This window comes from Nerophis lumbriciformis, linkage group LG08 (genome assembly GCF_033978685.3).
Source record: "Nerophis lumbriciformis linkage group LG08, RoL_Nlum_v2.1, whole genome shotgun sequence".
NCBI lineage: Eukaryota > Metazoa > Chordata > Actinopteri > Syngnathiformes > Syngnathidae > Nerophis > Nerophis lumbriciformis.
Window position 1 is genome coordinate 38566934 of NC_084555.2, and position 27075 is coordinate 38594008.

Genomic DNA, 27075 nt, shown 5'->3' on the forward strand with positions numbered 1-27075 from the left:
TGAAATCAGATTTCTTGGGGTCATCTTAGATGAAAAGTTGACATGGAAAGCTCATATATTGCATGTGAAAAATAAGGTATCTAAAAGCTTATTTATTTTGAACAAGGTTAAATACAGTTTCCCGTATAATACAATGAGAATGTTATATTGCTCAATTATTGTGCAGAAATATGGGGAAATACATATCACAGCAACATAATGCCTTTATTTCTTTCACAGAAAAGAGCAATTCGTATCATTTTTACAGTAGGATATAGAGACCACACAAATCCACTCTTCATTAGATCAGGATTATTAATACTAAAAGACATTATAGAATTGCGTACTCTATTAGTGATGTTCAAAGCTAGAAATAAAGTTCTTCCGAAGGACTTACAAAAGTTATTTGTGTTCACGTCTGAAGATGAGAACCACAGAAGGCCGTATGATTTTAAACATCCAAGAGTGCGAACAAATTTGAAGCAAATCGATTGTATCTGAGATAGGCTCCAGTGCCCCTCGCGACCCCGAAGGGAATAAGCGGTAGAAAATGGATGGATGGATGGGTGTGCTTGTCTGTTGCTGGTGTGAAAGCATGGAATTCTCTAGACAAAGAAATAAAAAGTTGCAAGAATATCTTTGAATTTAAAAAGAGTTACAAAAAGAGACAACTGGAATTATATCAAACGGTTTTTTTTATTTTGATTGAACATGTCATTTAGAATATGCTTAAACGAAATTTCAAAGTATGTTGGAGTTGCGGTGTTGGAGGAGGGAACAGTGATAAAGTCATCTAAAATAATTTGTGTTAAAAAGGGGGCAGATAAATATAAGAATAGTATTCTTCCATCTGCTCCTTTCTGATCATGGAAATGTATAAGAAACAAAAAAACAATGAAAGTGTCAACTGTATATGGCTTGTATACATGCATTTTCATGAAAGGAATAAAAAGAAATGATGATGATGATGATGAATACTATGGTTAATCTACAGGCACCGATTAATCTTCTGATAACTTCAAAAGTATGCTTGCCTGGATGGTTTTTAAGGGGACATTTGCAACTTACTAACAGTTAAATTTTTTTAAACCAAAAGATAACACCACCACCGGCTAGCCTATGTTACCACAGATGGTTTAACAGAACATATACGTCTATATTTTACAATTACTAAATTACAATATCCTGATCGTCGGTACGAGGAGTTTGTATAACGTTTAGGCTTGTCACTCACACGTACACGCAGGGAGTGCGTTCAAATATACAAGAGTAGTCCAAGAGAAGCAACTAACAATTTGCAGATGTGTAGTTGTGTTATGGATATACATTCAATTATAGCTGACATTAACATCTAAACTTTGCTAAATCGCTACCATCCTGACCACATACAAAGCTAATGCGTGTAGGTTTGCTAAGGACGGAAATAGTTTATTATTTTGTGCTGAAAATTGGAAGAAGACGGGCTATATATCTTACAACACAATGGAAGGTTAGCACGCTCTGCATCCATGTAAAAGGTTGATAGCAGCCCCTTTTACACGTCAGAGTAAACTTACCATCACAGTTGTTCTGTGGTTCAAACCACTCAACTCTCTGGAAGCCAAGTCTTCATCGATTTCCCTCTGGACAAAGTAGTTTGGGTAGTAGGCACCAGCAATAACAACCTTGAGTATAAAAGAGGTAAATATGCCTTAACAGCCCTGACATCAGACATTAAGTAAGTTCAGTAATAACCTGAAGGATGAACTTCTGTTCGTGTATGCTAGTGTAGTCAGAGAGCTGGGTGTTGTCCGTCACACACATGTTAAACTGTTGCACACGTTTTTTCAGATCTTCATACATCTCTGCAACCTGGATAGGAAATACGTTTTAGCGGGGGAGAGGTGAGGCAATATATTGAATTCATAAGTAACAATGGACAAGTTGATTTGACCCAGTTCTTCTCAAATAGTGGGACGGCCCCTCTTGGAAGTGTGCTGGGGGGAGCTATTGCAAAGAACTTAGGGATTTCACCATCTACGGTCCGTAATATCATCAAAAGGTTCAGAGAATCTGGAGAAATCACTGCAAGGCCGAAAACCAACATTGAATTGGTACTGCATTAAAAGCCGACATCAGTGTGTAAAGGATATCACCACATGGGCTCAGGAACAATTCAGAAAACCACTGTCAGTAACTACAGTTGGTCTCTACATCTGTAAGTGCAAGTCAAAACTCTACTATGCAAAGCGAAAGCCATTTATCAACAACACCGAGAAACGCCGCCGGCTTCGCTGGGCCCGAGCTCATCTAAGATGGACTGATGCAAAGTGGAAAAGTGTTCTGTGGTCTGAAGAGTCCACATTTCAAATTGTTTTTGGAAACTGTGGACATCGTTCCTCCGGAACAAAGAGGAAAAGAACCATCCGGATTGCTGGAGGCGCAAAATTCGAAAGCCAGCATCTGTGATGTTTGGGAGTGTATTAGTGCCCAAGGCATGGGGAACTTACACATTTGTGAAGGCACCATTAATGCTGAAAGGTACATACAGGTTTTGGAGAAACATATGTTGCCATCCAAGAAACGTTATTATGGACGCCTTTGCTTATTTCAGTAAGACAATGCCAAGCCACGTGTTACAAGAGCGTGGCTTCATAGTAAAAGAGTGTGGGTACTAGACTGGCCTGCCTGTAGTCCAGATCTCCCATTGACAATGTGTGGCGCAATATAAAGCCTAAAATACCACAACGGAAACTCCAGACTGTTGAACAACTTAAGCTGTACATCAAGCAAGAATGGGAAAGAATTCCACCTGAAAAGCTTCGAAAATTGGTCTCCTCAGTTCCCGAACGTTTACTGAGTTTTGTTCAAAGGAAAGACCATGTCACACTGTGGTAGAAATGCACCTGTGCCAACTTATTTGCAATGTGTTGCTACCATTATATTCTAAGTTAATGATTTGCAAAAAAAAACGTGTTTCTCAGTTCGAACATTAAATATCGTTCTATTCAATTGAATAGGAGTTGAAAAGGATTTGCAAATCATTGTATTCTGTTTTTATTTACGAATTACACAACGTGCCAACTTCACTGGTTTTGGGATTTGTAGAATAAATGTACAAATAACTTAATATGGTTTGAATTTAGAAGCGCTGTAGATTAACTGTAATGCTTGTGGAATGTTGGATGAATATAGAAATGGTTTGAATGTTGAGCTGACATTGAACTGAAATGCAGATAAAATGTAGAAATGCTTTGAAGGATAAAATAGTTCAAACATTATAAATGGTTTAAAAGGTGAAGTGCAGAAGCTGTAATAAAATGTACAAATCTTGAAATGCTAAATGTTTGTAGAGTTAGAAGATGTGGCAATTCAAGAGGGTACAAAGTAAAATCAATGTTTTTCATTTGTAAATATATAACTTAAGCTAAAATGTATAAATAATTAGCATAGTAACAAGGGAACAGCTAGCATACTTGTAACCAACGTTCCCTCTAAGGTGCGCGTCTGCGCAATTGCGCACTGCTCAAGCGTCCTCTGCGCACAGCAAATATATGCCGCGCACCAAATCAAATCCCATCTGAATTCTAAACAAAATAAACACATTTATTCTGCGTAATTTTGCAATGCAACTCTGAGTGACAGTGACAACAAGCGGCCCTAACGGTGTTCATCAACACCGTTCAATTGAACACCGTTCAATTGAACACCGTTCAATTATTGTAACGTCTATCGAGATGCTTTGAGGACAGGAATTATATCGATCACTGTATTGAGCAAAATTGTTTACATTCGGCCATAACCACACCAAAAACATGAGTAAAAAACTTCTATCCCGAAAAACTAGTCATTTTCTGTCGTACAAACCAGGCCAAAACCAACTTGTCATCTGTCACCAACACGATCAAGCCACTGGTGCGTTTATGGCCACACAAAAAGTCGGACAACTCAAACACCACACAAAGTTACACTATGACTCCTCAGTCATACGTGTGCTTATTCTACTGTCATGTATTATTAATGTTAATTTATTTATATTAATCAAGGACTGTTGTTACTAGAGAAAGTTACAGGAATGAACACTTCATCCTATGCTTACATTTAATTGTGCAACATGAGGATGTTTAAGGGGAACTAAATGTGATCTCTGAAAGGGGTACAAATGATTTCCAAAGCAGGACCCCCACCCAGACATATTCTACAAAACTAATCCATAGCTTATGAAAAACAAGATTTCTTTTATTTTCATTACAAGTGGGCCAAATCACTAATATTACAAAATAATCTCATGAAAATGACTCCTCTCATTTGAGTGTTATTATAAAAGATTGGTTTGAGACAGGTGTGCTGCTGGTATTGCCACGTGTGATGTTGCTCACATGTGCTCCACTGAATGCTCAGGGAGTTTTTGTGTTTGCTCAGACACATGAACAATTAGAGGGAACATTGCTTGTAACATGGCGCCAAGTAACAAACCCGTCATTATTAGGTTGAACCGTAAAAAAATAGCCAAAATGCCACCATAAAACGTTAACTTGCTAATATTACAATGCTATCATTAGCATTTGGCTCCCGCACACACTGGGAGACAAATACATTGTACATACAAATGGACATACCTACTCACATACACCCAATTATACATATATATATGCACACATATGTATATTCATTCATTAATACATACATACACGCACACAGACGTACCCAAGCACATACATAAGTATCTACGCTCCCACATACATACACAAATACAGTACATACACACACGGTACACACAGCCACACGCACATTCACTGTACAAACATACTGTACATATACATATCATGTACATATATAAATACAAAAAGACAACAATAGAAGCATTCCACACTTCTCTTTTGTAAAGTAAATCTCTACGGCAAATATGGGCATCTACATCAACAATATGATTTGCCTGAGTAGCTGGACAGGACCAAAAAAAAAGCAGTTGAACAGCTAGCATACTTCTAACATGGCGGTAAATAACGAAATCCATTATTAGGTTAAAACTTACAAAATGTCTTAAAATTATAGCATAAAACATTAGCAATTTAATATTAGCATGCTAACAGGCGATCACTTTGCTTACTTTTAAGATGGCGAAATGAAGTAATGAAATCAATGATTATTTTGTTAAAAAGTATGAAATTAGCTAAAATGCGAGCATAAAATGTTAGCATGCTAATGTAAGCATGGTAACTTGGGAAAGCTAGCATACTTCTAAGATGGAGCAAAGTAACGAAATCCATGATTAGGTTTTAAAAAGTACGAAATTACCTATAATGCTTATATAACATTTTAGCATGCCAATTTTAAAATGAAGTCAACGATTAGCATACTTCTAAGATGGCGCCATGTAACAAAATAAATTATTAGGTTAAAACTATCATTATCATAAGGAGCCTAAACTGAACCTCTGAGGACAGCATTCCGGATGCCTTTGAGGTGGTGCCAAGTGTTCTTATCGAGCATGACTATGCCAACTGGACACCAACTCAGAACTGTCCCTTACTCGACAATAGTGTCACACACATAGGTGGTAAAAAAAAATATTCCACTCGGCTAATGTGTGATGTAGATTTGTTTTAGTTTCAGAAGTTCTACCTACTGACTACACACAGTCAGATTATTTATTGAAGTTAAGAAATAATGGTAGACTTGTTATCCCTTCATTATGTGTACAGAATGTACTGATATTGTCAGAGAAAGTTATTCAGTCTTTCATAAATATTCAAACTGTCAAGGTGTGCCAGTTGCAGCATGTGTTATTACATGTGAAGAAAATGATTGTTAGGACATATTTAACATGGGTGCCCACATAAGTGAGACACAGTATGGCATTGCATATTGATAAGACCTACAATGTTAAGAAAACGGCCATGTCAGTGAGACAAACTTTCAAAGCTGGTTTTATTTAAAGGTCAGTAAAGCATTTCCACCTACATTTAGCACTAGTTGTCATTACTAGGGTTGTCCCGATACCAATAATTAGGTACCGGTACCAAAATGTATATCGATACCTTTCGATACTTTGATACTTTTCCAAATAATGGGAACTATGAAAAAATTTAAATGTTTGCCTTTATTTTAACAGAAAATCTTACAATACAATAAACATATGTTTCCTATTGCACTCAAAAAACAATTTTAGAAGGTTAAAATATTAATTAAAAAGCATTAAACACGTTGTGTTTTTCTTGTTGCACTCAAAGAACAATTTGCAATTATCCATAATCAATATCAGATTACAATATAATAAACAAAAGCTTTATTAACATAATATTAAATTATTTATAATTTATGGTTGCCAATCCTGGTCTGTGCTTAAAAAAAATACAATTATTAGTAAGTACTAAAAACAAAACTATGGATAAATGTACACAGACAAGTCATGTAGCAGGTAAAACACACATCTGTTAAAGATAAATTATAGCAATTTGTTACCAATTTAGTCATTTTACTTGCACTAATTGATGTCAGATGGGTCTTAACTCTGCTAATATTTGGCATCAATCGAAGCAGCTGTGTGCGCGTCTACGTATCTACATGTGCACAACAGGGGAGCTGTTAATCTATAGACAAACTTTATTGATCCACAAGGGAAATTGTTCAGTTTGTGAGAATGGCAACATGTTGTCTGAGTGACATCAGTGAGTGAGTGGGCAAGTAAAGAGAGGGAGAGGTAGTGCATTCTCTGTGTCCTGCAAAACTACCGTATTTTCCGCACTATAATGCGCACCTAAAAACCTCCAATTTCCTCAAAAGCTGACAGTGCGCCTTATAATCCGGTGCGCCTTATATATGACCAATATTGAGCCACAACAGGTCTCGCAACTACGGTAAATACGCCGACTTCATTATCCCCCTTCTACGGCTGCTTACCGTAGAAGAAGAAGCGCTTCTTCTTCTACGGGGGAAAATGAAGTTGGCGGCTGCTTACCATAGAAGAAGAACTTCTTCTACGAGGAAAAAATGAAGTCGGAGGCTGCCTACCGTAGTTGCGAGACCTAAACTTTATGTAAAGACCCAAAAATGGCTCCTATTAAGAGACACGCTTACGACGCAGAGTTTAAACTCAAGGCGATCAGTCAAGCAGTAGAACACGGGAATAGAGCAGCAGCGAGAGAATTTAACATTAACGAATCAATGGTGCGGAAGTGGAGGGAGCAACATGATGACCTGCGCCAAGTAAAGAAGACTAAACAGAGTTTCCAAGGGAACAAAGCGAGATGATTACAGTTGGAGGACAAACTCGAACAGTGGGTTGTTGAACAGAGCAGCAAGTAGAAGCGTCAGTGCAATCACTATTTGTTTTGTTGACATTCCCTTTAGCGCAGCTCCATCTAATGGATGCATAACGTAACCCCAGCCTCTACTGTAGCGTCTATTCTATGCGCCTTATAATGCGGTGCGCCTTATACAAACCCTGTTTCCATATGAGTTGGGAAATTGTGTTAGATGTAAATATAAACGGAATACAATGATTTGCAAATCCTTTTCAACCCATATTCAATTGAATGCACTACAAAGACAAGATATTTGATGTTCAAACTCAAACTTTATTTTTTTTTTTGCAAATAATAATTAACTTAGAATTTCATGGCTGCAACACGTGCCAAAGTAGTTGGGAAAGGGCATGTTCACCACTGTGTTACATGGCCTTTCCTTTTAACAACACTCGGTAAACCTTTGGGAACTAAGGAGACACATTTTTTAAGCTTCTCAGGTGGAATTCTTTCCCATTCTTGCTTGATGTAAAGCTTAAGTTGTTCAACAGTCTGGGGGTCTCCGTTGTGGTATTTTAGGCTTCATAATGCGCCACACATTTTCAATGGGAGACAGGCCTGGACTACAGGCAGGCCAGTCTAGCACCGCACTCTTTTACTATGAAGCCACGTTGATGTAACACGTGGCTTGGCATTGTCTTGCTGAAATAAGCAGGGGCGTCCATGATAACGTTGCTTGGATGGCAACATATGTTGCTCCAAAACCTGTATGTACCTTTCAGCATTAATGGTGCCTTCACAGATGTGTAAGTTACCCATGTCTTGGGCACTAATACACCTCCATACCATCACAGATGCTGGCTTTTCAACTTTGCGCTTATAACAATCCGGATGGTTTTTTTCTTCTTTGGTCCGGAGGACACGACGTCCACAGTTTCCAAAAACAATTTGAAATGTGGACTCGTCAGACCACAGAACACTTTTTCACTTTGTATCAGTCCATCTTAGATGAGCTCAGGCCCATCGAAGCCTACGGCGTTTCTGGGTGTTGTTGATCAACGGTTTTCGCCTTGCATAGGAGAGTTTTAACTTGCACTTACATATGTAGCGACCAACTGTAGTTACTGACAGTGAGTTTCTGAAGTGTTCCTGAGCCCTTGTGGTGATATCCTTTACACACTGATGTCGCTTGTTGATGCACTACAGCCTGAGGGATCGAAGTTCACGGGCTTAGCTGCTTACGTGCAGCGATTTCTCCAGATTCTCTGAACCCTTTGATGATATTACGGACCGTAGATGGTGAAATCCCTAAAAGGCTTTTCTTAAACTGTTCAACAATTTGCTCACGCATTTGTTGACAAAGTGCTGACCCTCGCCCCATCCTTGTTTGTGAATGACTGAGCATTTCATGGAATCTACTTTTATACCCAATCATGTCACCCATCTGTTCCCAATTTGCCTGTTCACCTGTGAGATGTTCAAAATAAGTGTTTGATGAGCATTCCTCAACTTTATCAGTATTTATTGCCACCTTTCCCAACTTCTTTGTCACGTGTTGCTGGCATCAAAATCTAAAGTTAATGATTATTTGCAAAAAAAAACGTTTATCAGTTTGAACATCAAATATGTTGTCTTTGTAGCATATTCAACTGAATATGGGTTAAAAATGATTTGCAAATCATTGTATTCCGTTTATATTTTTGTATATATAATATTATTTTAGCTACTATGTCTGGATTTTAGCTATTTTTAAATCCATTGTTAATTGTATTTTTTTACAGCACTGAACTTTGACTGATACTTTTTTGATCTTATTGTATATGTCACATGTGGCAATGGCAAAAAACTAACTATATAACAGTTTAACTAAATCAAATGCATCGCTGTATTTTGATATTTAGGCTCTAAAAAATACTATACATAGTTATGATACATTTTTAATTAAACATTGGTAAGTATACGTGTTGCTATGTGTTTTTTAGTTCATTTGTTTCATGCAAAAATGACCTTTATTTTGTGTCAAACTTTTTCGCATAGAATTTTTCTACAAGTAAAAATTTACGCAAATGTTTTGTGCGCTGTAAGTCCAGTAACTTTTATAAATGAGGCTCTGGGTCAAATACATGACAAGGAAGTGAATGCTTTTGGCCGCTGTACCTCACGGATCCTCTTAATTTGTATGAAGTTCTCTTTTCCCCATTCCAGTTCATCCTAGTAAGAAGAAGAAGGAGGTTTCTTTTTTTATTATTGGTTTCAAAGTCAGCATAGACAAAGGCATCAAAATGTATTTAATTAAGGTCATCTCATGTTTAGATTGTTTACCTTCATGTTTCTTAGTTGTCCTTTCTTTTTGAATGAAAGCCATGCCTAACATCAAGGCGGGAATTAAAAAACAAATGTAAACTGCTATGAAATGACGTACTTTTGATTTGACACCTTGGCATTACCTTGAAGGTGTTGACAAATGCTATGGAATCACTTTGGGTGCTTTTGGCAAAAGCCAGCTTGCTCCTAGAATGTCAGTTATTCAAGTTACAGAACATTATCTGTGTATTATTGCCTTAAGCATTACACAATGGACACTAAAAAGAGACTACAAAAATGGATGTGACTCACCTGTGACCGGCAAGCTGCTGCATTGTCGGTATGGCAAAGAAACTCTTCAGAGAATTGCAAGCAGCTGAGGACATAATTAACCGTTAGTGTAGTTTGTGTAAAAAGCATTCTTAAAAAACACAGTAAAACGTTTTATAAGGGTAATGACATGGACAGGCTGACCTATGATTAGACACTCATCTAAACAGCCGAAAACGTGTCCAAGGACAATCAGCTTGCCGAGGTACAGGTCCACAGGTAAGTGGGCCAGCACACGACCCAGGAACGTAAGCTCACCATCCTCATTCAAACATGTACCATCCTGTTTAGCAGACAGGGCCCCCATCTAAGAAGTAAAGCAGCAAAATGTCCAGAGACAATCCAATAGATCTGTGGTCATGAAATTCAGAAGATTACATAATCAGCCACCTCCTTCAGTTGGAGCACAGTCCTCACTATGTCTTTGAGGTTTGGGGGTGAGGGAGCTGTAGAGAGGAGGGACCGGGGGTCTCCCATGTCCAGGCGCTTCACCTTCAGTATGGTGGTGGTCAAGGGGGCAAGCTGAGAGCAGACATTTAGCATCAGACAAATGCCGTAAAGAAACAATTACATATTTAAAGTACACACCAACATCTCAGGGATCATATAGTCCGGGATTTCGTTCTTCCAGAAGGCTTTGCTAATGAGGCGGTAACAGTAGCCCTTGGATACACGGCCTGCTCTTCCTGGAAGAGAGGATGTTGCCCTTAGTAAATAATCAACATATGGTACCTTATGTTGGTGGTTGCTGTCACTCTACCTCTACGTTGGTTACAGTTGGTCTTTGATGCCCAGGTGAGACGTAAAGACTGGTAATTGGATTCTTTATCACAAACCAACCGACGAGCCAGGCAGAAATCGAGGACTATTCACAAAAAACAAAAGCAGTGATATGAAAAAATACTTCTCTATTTGCATCATACACTCCCATTTAGGACAACTGTGTGTGAGACAGTTTGACATTAACAGTCTAAAAAATCAATCAATCAAATCAATTAAAATTTAAATTGACTACATTACATTACACTTGCTATACTCTTTTTGATCATATTTGATCAATGAAGCGATTGTTGATGATCACCTCTGTCCATTTTATAGCGTCTAATAGACGCTATTTCTATTAAATAGTCAAACAGTTCAATGACAACAGTCCAAAAAAAATCGCATTGAATGTCCCAGGATGTCCAAACGCGGCTGATATATGTGCGGATGTCTTGTATTTCATGCCGTGGTCACCCCCTTCTTTTTCTTCCATCTACGCATGAGACACATGTAGCGGGTAAAAGATGTGCAGTTTGATTTTTAATAGGCAATTCAGAATTGCATTATGGTTCTCTTATTTCAACGGTCTCTCAAATGAAGCGATCGAAGTACATTTAATAGTTGTCTGAAAGTTTGTTCGATCATTTTATTATGTGTGGTATACATGACATCCAAACTTTAAAGGGGAACTGAACTTTTTTGGAATTTTGCCCATCGTTAATCATTATGAAAGACAAAACGACAGATGTATTTTTTATGCATTATAAATATTAAATACATGCGATCAAAAGTCAGCTTACAATTGAACCTATGGGAGCTGCTCTATTCTATCTAGAAAACCCCTAAAGAAACATCCAAACACCTCCATTAATGTTTTATATAGTAAGTCTGGGTCGATAACAAATTTAGCTTGACTTACGAATTTGTGCTGATAAACGATAATTTTGCTTTTATTTTTATGAGACCAAAATAAACATTGATGTAATAATAAATAATAATAATGCATGTATATCCTTTCAAATGCAATAAACAGGTATTCCTCATGTATTTTAACATTGTAATTGTAATGAAAACATTTAAATCTCCAAGTTAAATAAAAGAAACAACCATAACAATAAATAAAATGTTAAATAAAGTATTGACAAACAAAGTTGCACTTCAGCATTGAACATGTATGCAGAGGTATAGTTGTGCATTACTTAACTGACAAACTAACATTAACAGGTCATATGCAAAACAAAATTAAGTTTGGCTGTTTCTGAGTGAAGAACACCAACATGGCACGACAACATCTTTAAAGCAGCACTTTTAAAAAATGCTAGTTTTCTAACAGTATTAAATGGCAGCATGTCTTTGGCGATGTATTTAACCACACTTTCTGGGAGCGCAACCATTTTGCACTGTTTTGTTTATGCTGACCTGGCTTGTTTACCAAATGCAAAATATTTGCTTAGTGTTTTCACATTCGGCAAACTGGCTTCTCGATGTTGATAGGCTCATCTTGTTCCAAAAGTTTAAAGTGAAATATTCCCACATTGGTGCTGTGGCATTTGGTTTTGTGATCATTTAGTCTATGTTAGCTGCTACATGCTAACTAGTTGCACTGTGTGATGCTAGCAGGCCAGTGGCCCCGCATAGCTGCACAAAGAATCAAAGACACATTTCAAGAGAACAAGATAATTCACCCCTTTCTTTTCATTCCTCTATGGTACAAATGTGCATAGCCCTTAAAAGTGACGAAAAGCGTGAATGCTCTTGAAGCATGCACATGGCCATTTATCGATGCTGGAAAACTCACAGACTTTAATTGACACACAAGCTAGTGATCACGGCGCTACTATAAATAGTCTGCGTTAGCGCTTATTAAAGTTAAAGTTAAAGTACCAATGATTGTCACACACACACTAGGTGTGGTGAAAAGTGTCCTCTGCATTTGACCCATCCCCTTGTTCACCCCCTGGGAAGTGAGGGGAGCAGTGGTGGGCAGCGGTGCCGCGCCCGGGAATCATTTTTGGTGATTTAACCCCCAATTCCAACCCTTGATGCTGAGTGCCAAGCAGGGAGGTAATGGGTCCCATTTTTATAGTCTTTGGTATGACTCGGCCGGGGTTTGAACTCACAACCTACCGATCTCAGGGCGGACACTCTAACCACTAGGCCACTTACTACCGCTTGTCCCTTTCGGTGTCGCGGGGGGTGCTGGATATTCAAGTCACGCAATGTAAATTGAGTATTTTTGGCGTTTTTTGGAAGGTTTTTATGGGTTAAATATAGGACCTCCCATTGGCGCCGCTGTAAGCTGCCTTTATTTATATATATTTACGAGTTAGAATGCATTAAAAAAAATACATCTGTCGTCATGTCTTTCATATTGAATATAAACGATTCCAAATTCCAATAAATGTGCAGTTCCCCTTTAAAGACAAAATAATGTCTCACCTTCCCAGAGCGCTGGACTTATTTTAGCCTTCAGAAGCGCGTAAGTGAGAAAGTACTTATGTAGATGTAAGAATACATGGAAGGCCAGATTTGACAGGGAACGCCCACATTTAAGGCTTGCTTCACCCAGAAAGTGCATCTTGGATGAAGGCGCGCATTGACAGACCAAGTGGGAGAACGCTGTGCAGCCAGAATCCGTGCAGTCGCACACAATTTTTTTCCACTAAAGCACTTGGGGAATTTACGACCCTTAATAAATACTAGATACTTGGCTCGTCTATACTAAACCATACCATACAAACTATTTATAAAGCCCTTTTAAAAAAAACAAGGGGGTGTACACCATAAATACAAATATAGTAAAGCAAAAAAGCATTGGCAAAAGACAAACTAAAACATAATTTAAAACAAAGGAAAAATATATAAAATCAGATGAAAAACGGATCTTAATATCAATCAGTCAAATAAAAAGCAGAAACTAAAAAACTGACTACAAAAAAAAAAGAGAGCAGAGTCTCATACTAGTTTAAAAGCCAGTGAGCAAAAAGTGGGTTTTAAGTTGGGTCTTTAAAGTGGTCAAAAAAGGGGCCTGTCTCACATGAAGAGGGAGAATTTTACAGAGTTTGGATGGTTGTTCTCATTTATCAAGGTCAGGGCATTCAATTAAATGCAACTGGACTGTTAAGTTTGTCTTAGAAGGCGTTTAACCCTTCTTCCAAGTAGGCTTCATCGATTCATGCTCATAGACTAAGATTGGTCAGATCTAGTCTAGATGCTGGTGCCAAAGTCTCAACTATTTGTCCTCCCATTCAAGGAGGGTGTGCCCAGGCAGAGATGGTTGGCCGTATTGTAATAATAATAATTAAAAAACTGTTGAGATGCAAAAGAGCAACTCTTTTGGCAATGCTTACACCAGTCTTTAGACTGGAATCAACTACATTAGCATTACATTCGGTTGTAAAAATGGCACAAAAGGAGCATCTAGAATCAGAACTTTTCTAACTCCTGTCATTTGTCAAACAAAGGCAAAATTGTTGTCTTTTAGAAATGGTTGAAAGGACAGTGTTGTATGTGAACTTCTCTGTTCAGCAATGTTTTCTTTAACTTTGACGATGGCTTCCTTCACTCCCCTTTCAAACCATCCTTCCTGTCCAGAATCAGTACATTTCTGTCCTCAAAGGCGTGCTGTTTCTCCTTGAAGTGCAGGTAGACAGCTGAGTCTTGACCTAAAGTGTTTGCCTGTCTATGCTGTGCCATACGTCGGCTTAGTGGTCGATTTGTTTCCCCAATATATAAATCAGTGCATTTCATCACGACACTGGACAGCATACACCAGATTGTTTTGGAGGGTATGGAGTGGCCAATCTTTGGGGTGCATTAGTCCGTGTCTCAGTGCGTTACCTGGTTTGAAGTGTACTGGGATGTTATGTAAGTTGAAAATTATTCTGAGTTTCTTAAAGATACCAGATACATATGGAATCTGTCACCTTTCTCTTCCTCTCCCACTTTGCTTTTGTTCCTTGTAGAACTGGATGCACTTTTCACAAACGACCAGCTGGGATAATCACAGATTTTGAGAACGTCCCTCAAACGCTTATGTTCTCTTTGTTTGGCCTGTAAGCTAGTGGGAACGTTATCAACTCTGAATTGTAGGGTTCTGATACGACCCAGTTTGTGCAAGTCAAAAAGAAGGGTATTGACCATTATGTGTGAGTTTTCAATAAACCCTAACAAGGAGGTTCTTGTTCTCTCCAATGTGGACGTTATACCAATAAAGTACCGCGCTACTAATCAATTGGAAGCAATGCTATACTACCTTTGAAAAATAAAAATACCGGTATACCGTTTATGCTGCTGTGCAGGTTTGACTACAGAGCCGAGTCGCATGATGTTGTGTGTCAAAACGCACACACAAAGGGCATACAAGCAAGCAATAACATCGGGAAGAGGAAAAATGGCAAAAACCCCGTCATTTCTACTGGTTAAAAAAAGAGGGTGCGTGAAGCGCAGTATGGAGGTATTTGGGCTTCAAAACTAACAATAAAAGGTGACACTTCAAACAGGGAAGTACTGCGCTGCAAGTGTTGCTTTAAAACACGCCTCGCCAAATGTGGCGATTAGTATTACCATCTTTGCTTCAAACTTAGGTAAACATTTAAATAATAAGCATTTAGATCTGCACAATGAGTTATAAAGAGTGAAAGGTAATAATGTCGTAGTTACACTTTTCCTGCTGTTCAGCTACCATGCAGACAGACCGTAGTCGAGGAGCACAGGGCAGATGTTCCCTACAGGGCTGATGATTTCGTCAGGGGTAACACCCTTCACTTTACCCGGCAATAGGTCTACTAGAATCCACTTTCGGGTCAGACTGACGAGGCTGCAATTGCTTTATTATTAGTTTTGCAGGACACAACCAGACCCGTTCATCTTTCTACTGCGCATGTGCTCCCTCTCTCTCTCTTTACTCACCCACTCACTCACTCACTGACATCACTCAGCCAACACGTTGCCATTCTTGCAAACACACATACTCTAGTGAAGTGAAGTGAAGTGAGTTATATTTATATAGCGCTTTTCTCTAGTGACTCAAATCGCTTTACATAGTGAAACCCAATATCTTAGTTACATTTAAACCAGTGTGGGTGGCACTGGGTGCAGGTGGGTAAAGCGTCTTGCCCAAAGACACAACAGCAGTGACTAGGATGGCGGAAGCGGGGATCGAACCTGCAACCCTCAAGTTGCTGGAACGGCCACTCTACCAACCGAGCTATACCGCCCCATACTACTCTCATAACACATAACTAGCTCCCCTGTTGTGCAGATGTAGATACTTAGACGGGTGCACAGCTGCTTGGCTTGATGCCAAATATTAGCGCAGCTAAAAAATGCCCAATTAGCGTCATATAATGCAAGAGAAATGACATAATTTTTGCAACAAATTCCTACAATTTGTGTTTTATCTTTAACAATGTCTGTTTTGCCTCCTACATGGCTTATCTGTGTACTTTTATCCATAGTTTTGTTGTTGGTATTTACTAATTGTATTTTCTTAAAGCACTGACGGGGATTGGCAAGAATAAATCTTAAGGCATTTAATTTAATAACAATAAAGCGTTTTATTTTATTCAAACATAATACTTGATTATGGCAGACTATATGTAATATGAAACATTGTAAATTGTTCTTTGATTGCAATAAGAAAAGCCTAATGTTTTAAAAGCCTTTTAATTTATATTTTAACCTTTCAAAATTGTTCTTTAAGTGCAATAGGAAACATTTGTTTAATGTATTAGAAGATTTTCTGTTAAAATTAAGCCAATATTGAAATTTTTTGTACTTCCCTTTATTTTAAAAAGTTTTGAAAAGTTAAGCCAATATTGAAATTTTTTGTACTTCCCTTTATTTTAAAAAGTTTTGAAAAGTACATTTTTGTACCGGTACTAAATTATTGGTGTCGGAACAACCCTGAGACAGATATATGTATATAAGCATATACACATATATGTATTTACACATATGTATTTATATGTATTAGGGTTGTCAATGATTTGGTACCGGTACTAAAATGTATATCGCTACTTTTCCAAACTTTTAAAAATTCGGTATTGCACTTGTTCACATTTACATGAAAAAATCTGATACAGGTCACAGATGGGCAAAACAAAATCGGAATTGACCTGCAGTGTGAACACAGCATAATTTCAGTTATCTGTAAAGGCAAAATACGTCCATTTTCAGTTCCTATACTGACTTAAAACATTATGGAGAGTAAAAGAGGCAGTAAATTGTTTGATATTCTCTGAGGTGATGTGCACTGTTCCACATTTTGTAAACTCCTGTGTGAAGTTGGCCCTCCCACCCCTCACAAAACTCTGTTGAAATAGTCTCATGCGTTTGTGCTGCTTTGTGCAGTTAAAAAGGTTGTTTGTGCAGTTTCGTTTAAGATTCTTTTATAGGTGAATATAAATTCATTCATACCCCCGTTTTCCAAATTAAGCCAAAATAGTCTCATTCTTTTGTGCTGGAAATATTTTTAGTTCAACTATTATAGTATAAGTTATTACCATTTTATGGTTTTTGTTAGTTTAATTTAAGTTATTACATATGAACTGTCCTTAACTATGTCAAAACCTCCCCAAACCAGTCCCAATCATTTGTGCTGTGTTCGTGCTGATTTGTGCAATGGTTGTTTGTGCTGGTTTATTTTCTGAGTTATTAAAGATTATTTTCTAGGTCAATCAAATGTCACCCAGATTGTAGCATTTACTCAATGTGCAAATGTTTTTACTGCATATGAAATATAAACATTGTAGCATTAATTCAATGTGCAAAAATGTTTGTGCAAATTAGAACATCAAATACAAATTTAACATTTAAAGATGAGTGCAGAACAAATATGATCGTAAACACTAACCATAATTTATGAAAAAAATCTCTAGTCCTTTGTGTACAACACAGCATGTGGGCAGATTTTTGTTTTTTCTGATGCTGCTTATACACTACTTCGCAGGTCATCATACAGCTCCCAGACATATGCAGCCCTTTTGCAGTAGGATACATTACGTCCAAGAGAATCCTGGGTCAAGCCTGCCCAAAAAGCAATGACTGCCCTCAATGTGAAGGCCTGTCCTTGAAGCACCATTTTGAAGGATAATTCACACACGGGAAGCCCTCTCTGGTGAAAAACCCTTTCTGCTGGAGTTGCTGAGCAATGGCTGCCAAGGTCAGTGTCAATCCAAACAAGTTCTCCAAGTCTGTAGCTGTGGATAACCCTCACTGCCCATAGAGTCAGGAAAACTGAGGCCTTCTTCCAAAGCAGTTGCAAGATGAGAGATGCCAGAAGTCTGGAGGACACCAATAGAGGTAGAGATAAATGCAACTTTGTTTGCTTAGGTTGCAAATAAACACTTGCAATGTTTTGCAATGTTCTCTGTATCATAGCAGAGATGTTACAATGTGTATTTATTTGTAGCGTACCACATGTTAGTTGCACAGCTTCAAATAGTTTATCAGTCTTGCCCTCTCTATGTAGACCTGTTGAGTCACACCCTTTGTAGCGATGGGTTTTACCAGTTTAAGGAACTGGTTGCTGTATTCGTTGTGACATACAGTACATTTTCAAAAGAAATACTGTTGCAGAAAGAACTACATAAGCTCTGACAAAAGGCATCAAATGCACAAGTGTTTAGCACAGAGACTTTTGATTTATAGACTTTAAAAGGCTGCTGATGGTTTCCATCTTTTAACAATTGCAGCTTTACTTTTTTGTGGCCCACAGATGAAACTGCATGCAGCCATTCTTGACAAGGAGATAACTCATCTTCCTTTTTTTGTGTGGAACCACTTTGCCTCTCAAGTTTTCCACGGCATCTTCATCTGTTGGGCATGTGCTTGTGGCAGCATCACTCCCCTAACACGAGTAGGCATCCTTTCGTCTCTTCTTTTCCACAGTGGACGCAGGATCAATGGCAGCATTGTCATTGTTTTTTTAGCAGAACAAATCTGCATGTTACCTTCGATGGAGATAAGTTGGCGAGCAATACAACGATCCACCCTTATAGGTAAGTTTTCGTATTTGAAATGACCTTGTTTTATATTTTTGAATTTCATCTTCGGCTGACCGTGCAGTGACGCTGGTGCTGTGGAGTAGTGGCACCATTATTTCTGTCCAGAGTGGTAAGTAACTTACAAGTGTTATTATATGGGGAATAATCTCAGGGAGGAAGTTAATGTTGTCGCAATCCCCATCAGCCATGGCAAGTGATTTGGTCTTCTCACATATTTCAGTTACCCACTGTCCCATCAGTCTGGATATGAACACATACATCCACGTTTTCCTGTTTTTCACCCTTGTCATCTAGAATGGCAACACACTTTTGTGCAATGTGTGCTCTCAGGTATTTTACTCTTAAGAACAAGGGGGCTGGGTGACCTTTGATTGACCTATAAAATAATCTTAATATTTCAGAAACATGAACAGCACAAACAACCATTTCAACTGCAAAAACCAGCACAAACAAATGAGACTATTTCAACAGAGTTTTGCGAGGGGCCAACTTCACACAGGTTTTGTAAATCCCTGGGTAAGACCAAACTGAGGTAAGAGAACTTACCATATTTGACATCAGGCACAGTCACTGAACTTTCTGCAATGTTGGTTGAAAGGATAATCTGCAAAGGTCCAAGCAGACATTTAGAACAAATTGTTCAATAAATATCCCGCATATAAAGGGTTTACCTTTCTGTATCCAGGAACAGGAGGCAGGAAAACACCATACTGCTCCTCCATAGTCACAGAGGAATGAAGGGGATAAACCTGCAACCTGTAGGTTCGTATTAACTTGAGATGGGTTCAAGGGATTCAAACAAAAAAACAAGTAAAGATAATATGATCATCAACAGGTTAAACTTGTACCACATTCAAGGGTATAACAGCAAAATGTTTATTTGAACATAAAAAGGATGCTACTACGTATAAAAAAAGTTGACCTTTTGCGGACCAGCTTGGCCAGGGCTTGATGCATGTAGGTTATCTCGTGTGAGCCGGGAAGGAAAACAAGGACACTGCCTCTCTCTGAGAAGCGTGCGCCATCGTCATCGCTGATGCACAAACAGCATTTTTCAACACATGATGTGCATTTAAAGCTACAAAATGAAGTTTTGTAAGCTGAGAACTGGAGTTTTCACCTGGAATCTTGGCCTTCCATCTTGTCAAAGCTCTGGATGAGACTGACAGCAAGATCATACATCTGAGCTGAGATGTGAGGCTCATCTAAATGGGCCGAATCCACCTGGTAAAAAGACAAATGAAAACACGTCTTTGGAAAAACACAATGACCAAGGACAGAATAATCAACAAGAATTAAGAAGCGCTTTACACTATAGAGACTTAAATGCTGAAGGTCTTCCAGGTAAAAATCCTCAATGCCATAAGGTGCCCCCTCCACTTCAAACACATAGGCTGGGTTCATCTTTCCACGAATTGGAGTACTGAAGTAATCTGCAAACTGTCTGCAGTTGATCGTGGCTGACATGAGTATTATCTGGAAGAGTATCGATTCCATTAGTGATGGATCAATAAGTTGAAATAATGTTCTGATTTCGCAGTTACCTTCACGTAACGAGAGTTGGAGTTGAGAAGTTTTCTCAAGACAAGCAAAAGAAAGTCCATCTCCTCAGTACGCTCATGAACCTTGGAAAAATACATTGCACATAGTGATAGACAATTAATTCAATTATAATTTCGATTTGTATTATAGCTTCTCACTCTTATGAAAATATAATAACTGGGGGGAAAAAATAAAATAAAAATAGATTAATGGGCCGCGCAACTTTCATGCAAATTCTGGAGCTTGTGACAGTGAAACAGAATGAGTGAAAAAAGAGCATGTCTACTAGAAGTTTGGAATTTCACCATGATTGCCATTTTTATTTGATACAGCGCTAGTATGCCTCGTCAATAATCACTAAACTCAACAGAAGAGACTCACATAATTGGCCAATAAAACGAAATCCGCTGATAAACACAAAATAATATCAGGGGGCATTTTCATAAATGTACGGTAAGTGAAAGGCTGTCATTGTGAAAAGAGACATTTAGTCTAGTAGTTCTCTTTTTTTCCCTGACACACTCAAACGCCAGCCGTCCTGAACTAAATGTCGAAACAGCGACTTGAAACAGCAACTTAACTATGACGCTAAAACTTGCAGGAACAATCCATACACCCACAACACATCTTATCTGCTTGTGTTGTTGTAACAACATCATCGATGTTACATTAATCTACAAACAGGGGTCACAACCTGAGAAGCTCGCTCTTTTTTGTTACAGCCTCAAGTCGCCTCTTTACTCATCAAGCTGGGAACAACAGCAGACCACACTTACACCCTTCACAAAAATAGTGCGGTGCTTCACATCCGGTCTAACTGCACTAACAAAATTAAGGTTTCAAAATGTACCTTACACTAGCATAATGTACTTAAAGCACTTACTGATACATTTACGGTACACAATTATTATGCTTTGACCTAAAATACTTGTCAAAATAGTCCAAACATGTATTGCACAATAAATGTGAGTATTTTTTCATTTAATTAACATTTTATTATTATTATTATTTATTTGACACATACAGCATATACTCTTGAGGATAAAATAGGTGTAAAAGAAATAAAATCATACAGTAAATACTGAATTGTATTGTTTTTTGTATTGCAATTGTTACTTAAATGTATTGTTATTGCTACCATTTTACTTGTTGTGGTTTATTCGTTCCTAATTTATATATAATTATTTTTTTTAAACTGTATTTAAAGTTGAGTGTTGGTAGTACAATCAATACTCATGTTTTCAAATTATTGTATTATATTGTATGAGGCATTTACATTATATTATTCTGCAACAAAATTAATCTATTTATTATTATTCCTCCGCAGCGTTTTTTGTCCACTCCAAAACCGTTTCCAATCCAATTGATCCTGTTCAAGTGCAAAATGTTAAGCGCTCGAAGGACATGCAGGCTCGTTCAACAAACATGCCCTCAAATTACTGGTTTTACAGTAATTTATCATTTTATAGTATGTTCACCCTTTTTTACTTTTGCCTTCTTCTCCTACATCTTTAAACTGATTTAAACCATTCCACCATCAAAATATTCATTTTAATCAGGACAATAAAACTAGTTTTTCCAAACCGAAAACATTTAGTTTTTCATGATTCTCCAAAATATTGGACAATACAATTGGTACTCAGCCCACCACTCTCACTGACGGTTAACATGTATCCCATCCCTGATAATAACCTTGCAAGTAAATGTTCAAAAATATTGGAAAATAGGTTTGTTGTATTAAAAACACAAGTATTTAGTCTGAAATTAGCAAAACAAAAAAAAGCAATATTTTCTCAGAAATGATTTCTGGGTAATGTCACCTTGACCTCAGATTAAACATTGGCAGCCACCTTAGTATTTCAATAAATAGTCATCTTAAGGGCTCATTTGCAATATGTTAATGTTAGTTTATTTAAGCATTATAACTTTTATTTAATTGTGCTTGTATAACATACTTTATGTGAAGCTTCACATTGAAGTCATTTTGTGAAGGCAAGAGTCCAGCAACAACGTGTGTGGTGCAGCATGTCATATTGGCTGATTTATGGATTCAAGCACAAAATGGTATGATTGAGACTACGACCTTTTCCTCCCCGATCAAGGAGATATGCTAGCTAGTTTGCAAGTAAATGTTTCATACACAGAGGTAACATATTTTATTGTAAAAAATGTTAAATTTAGCACAAAAATTACCTAAAAACGCTGTATTGTTGCAGCATATAATTCTGGGTAATTAGATATAATTTTCAACGGCTAAATCGCTCACTTTAACATCCACAGCTGCACTTCTTTTTGACAGAAGGGCAGTTTGGCTGAGTGTGTAACATGTGCCTTTCACCCTACTGCGGTGGGTTTGAACCCCGGAAGGGACCAAAATATGTCTCTACATTTTTTTAAATAAATAAATACATACACATACATACATACATTTTATTGTAAAGAAAAAGAAAAATATTCATACCCGAAATTAAACAATAAGGCACTACTGTCACACACAAATCTATTTTGACCAAAGCAGCAAACTGCTCTGGAGCGTGGCTGTTTAATACAGTGGTTAGCATGATCGACTTTCACGGACCTGGTTCAAATCCTTGACCGCCCGAAAGCATGGATTTACCCACGAGGGTTAATCTCGTAAATTAATTCAGGGATGCATACTTCCTTGGCTAGTTAGCAATCAGCCTTAATTCCAACTATTACAACATACATTTCTAAATTCATAGTACTGTACGTTGCAGTACAGTTTCCTATCGTCAACATTAAAACTTTTCCTACAATCACAGTATTTCTGCTTTCAAACCATTTCACAGTTAAACCTTACACATTCCACTCACATTTAAACAAGCATTCTTCAATATGCAAACCATTCCTACTGTTTATCCAAAATTCTTACAATCATCCTACATTCCTTCTGCATTTCAGTTTGACTAAAGCATTTGGGGCATTCACACACAATTTCTACATAAATTGTATTGTATTGTTATTGTACTGTATTTATAATAATCTTCCAGCCCTAATTGTATATTTGGATCAAATGGTCAGTGATTAGATATCATTGTTACACAATGAAACACCCAAAGAATAAGAAGTATGGATAATTGCAGAGCAATCCTTAGACACGTACTCAATTTACAGTACGGCCAAATAAAATGTGGTTAATTATCACAAGAGATGATATTTCCTATGTATATGTACGCACCTCATCAATAAAAATATGGGAGTACTCTGTGAGGGTCCTGGCAGACACCAGTTTTTCCAGCAGCACTCCTGTTGTCATATAGATCAGTCGGGTGTGTTCAGTTGCCATCTTTTCTAGCCCAACCTGAAATACAGATAAAGATGAACATGCTATGTGTGTGCATAGTTTGGTGATATGACACAGGTGGCGATATTGTCATCAAACAACCAAAAAGATTTCTAATTTGAGCTTCAGTTTCCCCTCTTTTCCGTTCAGTCATTTCATTCAGCAAGTTATTGAACAGTAAATCAGTGTGTGACTGAGACATATTGTTTTTTCAGGGAAGCATAAATAGCATATACGGCAGTGTGTGGGGAAAGTCACACTGGAAGTGATTTGGGTACATTTAAGGTGGAAAACGCCAAACAAATACAGCCTTTACATTTTAGTGATCACAAATACCACAAGGTACTTCAAAGTTTAAGCATCGAGTCTGCTGTCACTGCATTCGCTTTCCTGGTTTAAATTTAAAGTTAAAGTACCACTGACAGTCACACACACACACCAGGTGTGATGAAATTACTCTCTGTATTTGACCCATCCCCTTGTTCCACCCCCCGGGGAGGTGAGGGGAGCAGTGAGCAGCAGCGGTGGCCACGCTTGGGAATAATTTTGGTGATTTAACCCCCAATTCCAACCCTTGATGCTGAGTGCCAAGCAGGGAGGTAATGAAAAACAATACTAAAGGGGTCATGTTGAGATTTTTAGCTACATTTAAACCACTTCTACATAACATGTAATGGTTGTTCTTTGGTCAAACATTTGCATAAATTATATTTTACAGATCGTTTTCAAGCACGGTGGCACAGGGGTTAGTGCATGTGCCTCACAATACGAAGGTCATGAGTAGTCCTGGGTTCGATCCTGCGCTCGGGATCTTTCTTTGTGGAGTTTGCATGTTCTCCCCGTGACTGCGTGGGTTCCCTCTGGGTACTCCGGCTTCCTCCCACCTCCAAAGACATGCACCTGGGGATAGGTTGATTGGCAACACTAAATTGGCCCTAGTGTGTGAATGTTGTCTGTCTATCTGTGTTGGCCCTGCGATGAGCTGGGGATTGTCCAGGGTGTACCCCGCCTTCCGCCCGAATGCAGCTGAGATAGGCTCCAGCACCCCCCGCGACCCTGAAAGGGACAAGCAGTAGAAAATGGATGGATGGGTTTTCAAGCTGCTTTCTGATCGTTTCTATAGGATGTGTCATTTTGTGGGCGGTCTTGTGTACATGGCTCCACTTTGACTATGTCTTCTCACCGTCATCCATGTTGTAGTGTTTAGCGCTTCCATATGGAGTCTACTGACAGAAATGAGTTAAAACTATATGCTACTTTATATTAGAAATAGCAACAGCGGAGGATGCAAGTGAACGTATGAACCAGTCTGCCCCACAACAAGAGGATAATTTCCTGACTACTGATTGTGATCACAGCTACAGGACAGCATGCTAACATATTCAACTTCAACTCTGCCCGGGAGGCACAGATTCGCTAAAGTAAGCGAACCGAAGGTGCCAAAAAGCCGGGGGCTAAATAGCTAAATGCTAGTTCGAAGCCATTGCCTAGCAAACCAAAGCTAAACAACCAAACAGAAGGAGTTGGACATATTTTAAACGCTTCTGACCTCACAATAGAGCTACAAGATAGATAGATAGATCTGGCCGGTGCAAGATACGTGAAAGAAAAAAAAACCCACCATAGAGCCTCCGCTTGCCCCAGAAGTCAACAACACCAAGGGCTTCACTTTGCTGTCGAGCAACCATGAGCACGAAAAAAAGTCGTCACCGGGGCAATAAAGGTGGAACCGGACTTAAAAGAGATAGTAGGAACTCTAAAAAAACCAATATAAATAAGACTTAAAGCAACGTCAACAATCTCCAGGAAGAGATTATCAAAGGTTTACAAAAAGATGTTGCAGATCTCCAAGAACAGAGTATTAAAAACAGAAAAGAATCTCTAAATGATATGATGGAATTTAGAAAGTTCAGAGAAAAAATTAAGATTATCTGTGAAGACAACAAAGCATTAAAACGTGAGGTGGAGAAGTTGAAAGAGGAGAATGTAACACTGCGTCAACAGTCGAATGACAAGCAAAAAGTAAACACCCATTGGTGAGCAGTGGAGAACATTAAAATGGCAATAGTTGCAATTCAATAACACTAATTTGAAGAATTTCAGGGAGGAGATGGCTGTATTGAGACAACAGCTCAATGCCAGACAACAAGATATCACCAATCTGGAGAATATCAGTGTTTTGGAAAACATCAGAGATGAAGTGGATCAGTTTACACAACAGAATGACATCATCTTTGCAGGGCCATGCATCAAACCTCCATCTTATGCAAGAGCAGTTGACAACAGTGGAGAAGCAGATGACATGGACCACCACACCAGTCACCATCGTTAAGCTCGCTAACAGGAAATCTCAAATGGCATTGCTGGCACAGGGAATAAAGCTGAAGGGCACAAATGTGTACATTAACGAGCACCTCACTAAACACAACACTGAAATCGCCAAGAAAGCACGCGACTTGAGGAAATGCGGAAAAATTCATGGAACTCCGAGTTCCAACTGTTGAGTTGAGTTGAGTTTGTAAAATCTACATAAAGCTGAATGGAAGTCCACAAGCAAGAGTCCTAGTTCTCAAAGACATCAAGGATCTGGACGAATGTCAGAACTCCCAGCAACCACAACAACAACGATAATAGAGTCTGATGGAAAACAAACGACATTCAACTACAAAATTACAACACTCCAAGGGATTACCGAATAAGATCTTTACTCAGGTGCACGTTCATCTACACTTACAGACATTCATAGCGCAACACAAATGATTGGTGAACAGGAATGTCTGGAACTGAAAACCTTCAGCAACATAAATCACAATAATCCGGAAATAGATAAGGATATACATCTAGATACAATTTTTTTCTTTCATACCGGGAATAATTATTTGTATTATATAGACGAACAATACAACGGAAACAATAACATCGACAAAAAACTGTCGATTATTCATTTGAACAGCAGAAGTTTGTATGCAAACTACAATAGCGTTTAGCATTTTTTAGAACAATTCAACGAACCCTTTAAAGTTATCGCTATCTCAGAAACATGGATGGATGCTAAAAAAGGAATTCATTTTGACCTGGGGGAGTAGCCGTGTACATGATGAAGAACTTAAACGACAAAGTGGTAAAAAATGTCATTAGTTATAAGATCTTAGAATGTATAACCATTGAAATATGTCATGAAAAAAAGCAAAAACGTACTGATCAGTTGATAATATAGATCACCCAAGTCAAACATTGATAGGTTTGAGAACTGGATTAAGGCAACTTTTACTGAAAGCAGTCAAAAAATAAATATGTGAAGACTTCAACATTAACCTCTTGAAACCTAACAAACATAAGTCCATAGATTACTTTATTGACACAATGTACTGCCAAGTTTATATCCTAAAATCACAAGGCCAAGCAGAATCTCAGGACACACCGCCACACTTATTGATAATATTTTTACTAATGATTTTGATAATAATAATACAACAAGTGGTCTGCTAATATCCGACATCAGTGATCATCTACCAGTTTTCATAATCTATGACGGAAACTACAAGAAGAGCGATGACAAAAATACATTTTGAAGAATATGTACAAAGAAAGTATGAGAGCTTTCAAAAATGATCTGAGA

At 38.1% G+C, this 27075-nt stretch overlaps 1 protein-coding gene across 1 annotated transcript in view; it reads right to left on the reverse strand.

Annotated features, from left to right (window-relative positions):
* Positions 1–27075, reverse strand: part of tdrd9 (tudor domain containing 9) — a 108542-nt gene that overhangs the window by 9977 nt on the left and 71490 nt on the right. The window contains exons 5-21 of the mRNA XM_061968875.2: positions 23352–23474; positions 20155–20235; positions 19922–20086; positions 19731–19834; positions 19533–19643; positions 19282–19366; positions 19157–19214; positions 10600–10704; positions 10428–10525; positions 10230–10361; positions 9984–10146; positions 9822–9885; positions 9653–9716; positions 9528–9572; positions 9363–9416; positions 1714–1830; positions 1536–1643 (exon numbers count right to left, since the gene is read on the reverse strand). Coding sequence (XP_061824859.2) covers positions 1536–1643; positions 1714–1830; positions 9363–9416; positions 9528–9572; positions 9653–9716; positions 9822–9885; positions 9984–10146; positions 10230–10361; positions 10428–10525; positions 10600–10704; positions 19157–19214; positions 19282–19366; positions 19533–19643; positions 19731–19834; positions 19922–20086; positions 20155–20235; positions 23352–23474 — 1677 coding nt within the window. The remainder of the gene's footprint in view (positions 1–1535; positions 1644–1713; positions 1831–9362; positions 9417–9527; positions 9573–9652; positions 9717–9821; positions 9886–9983; positions 10147–10229; positions 10362–10427; positions 10526–10599; positions 10705–19156; positions 19215–19281; positions 19367–19532; positions 19644–19730; positions 19835–19921; positions 20087–20154; positions 20236–23351; positions 23475–27075) is intronic.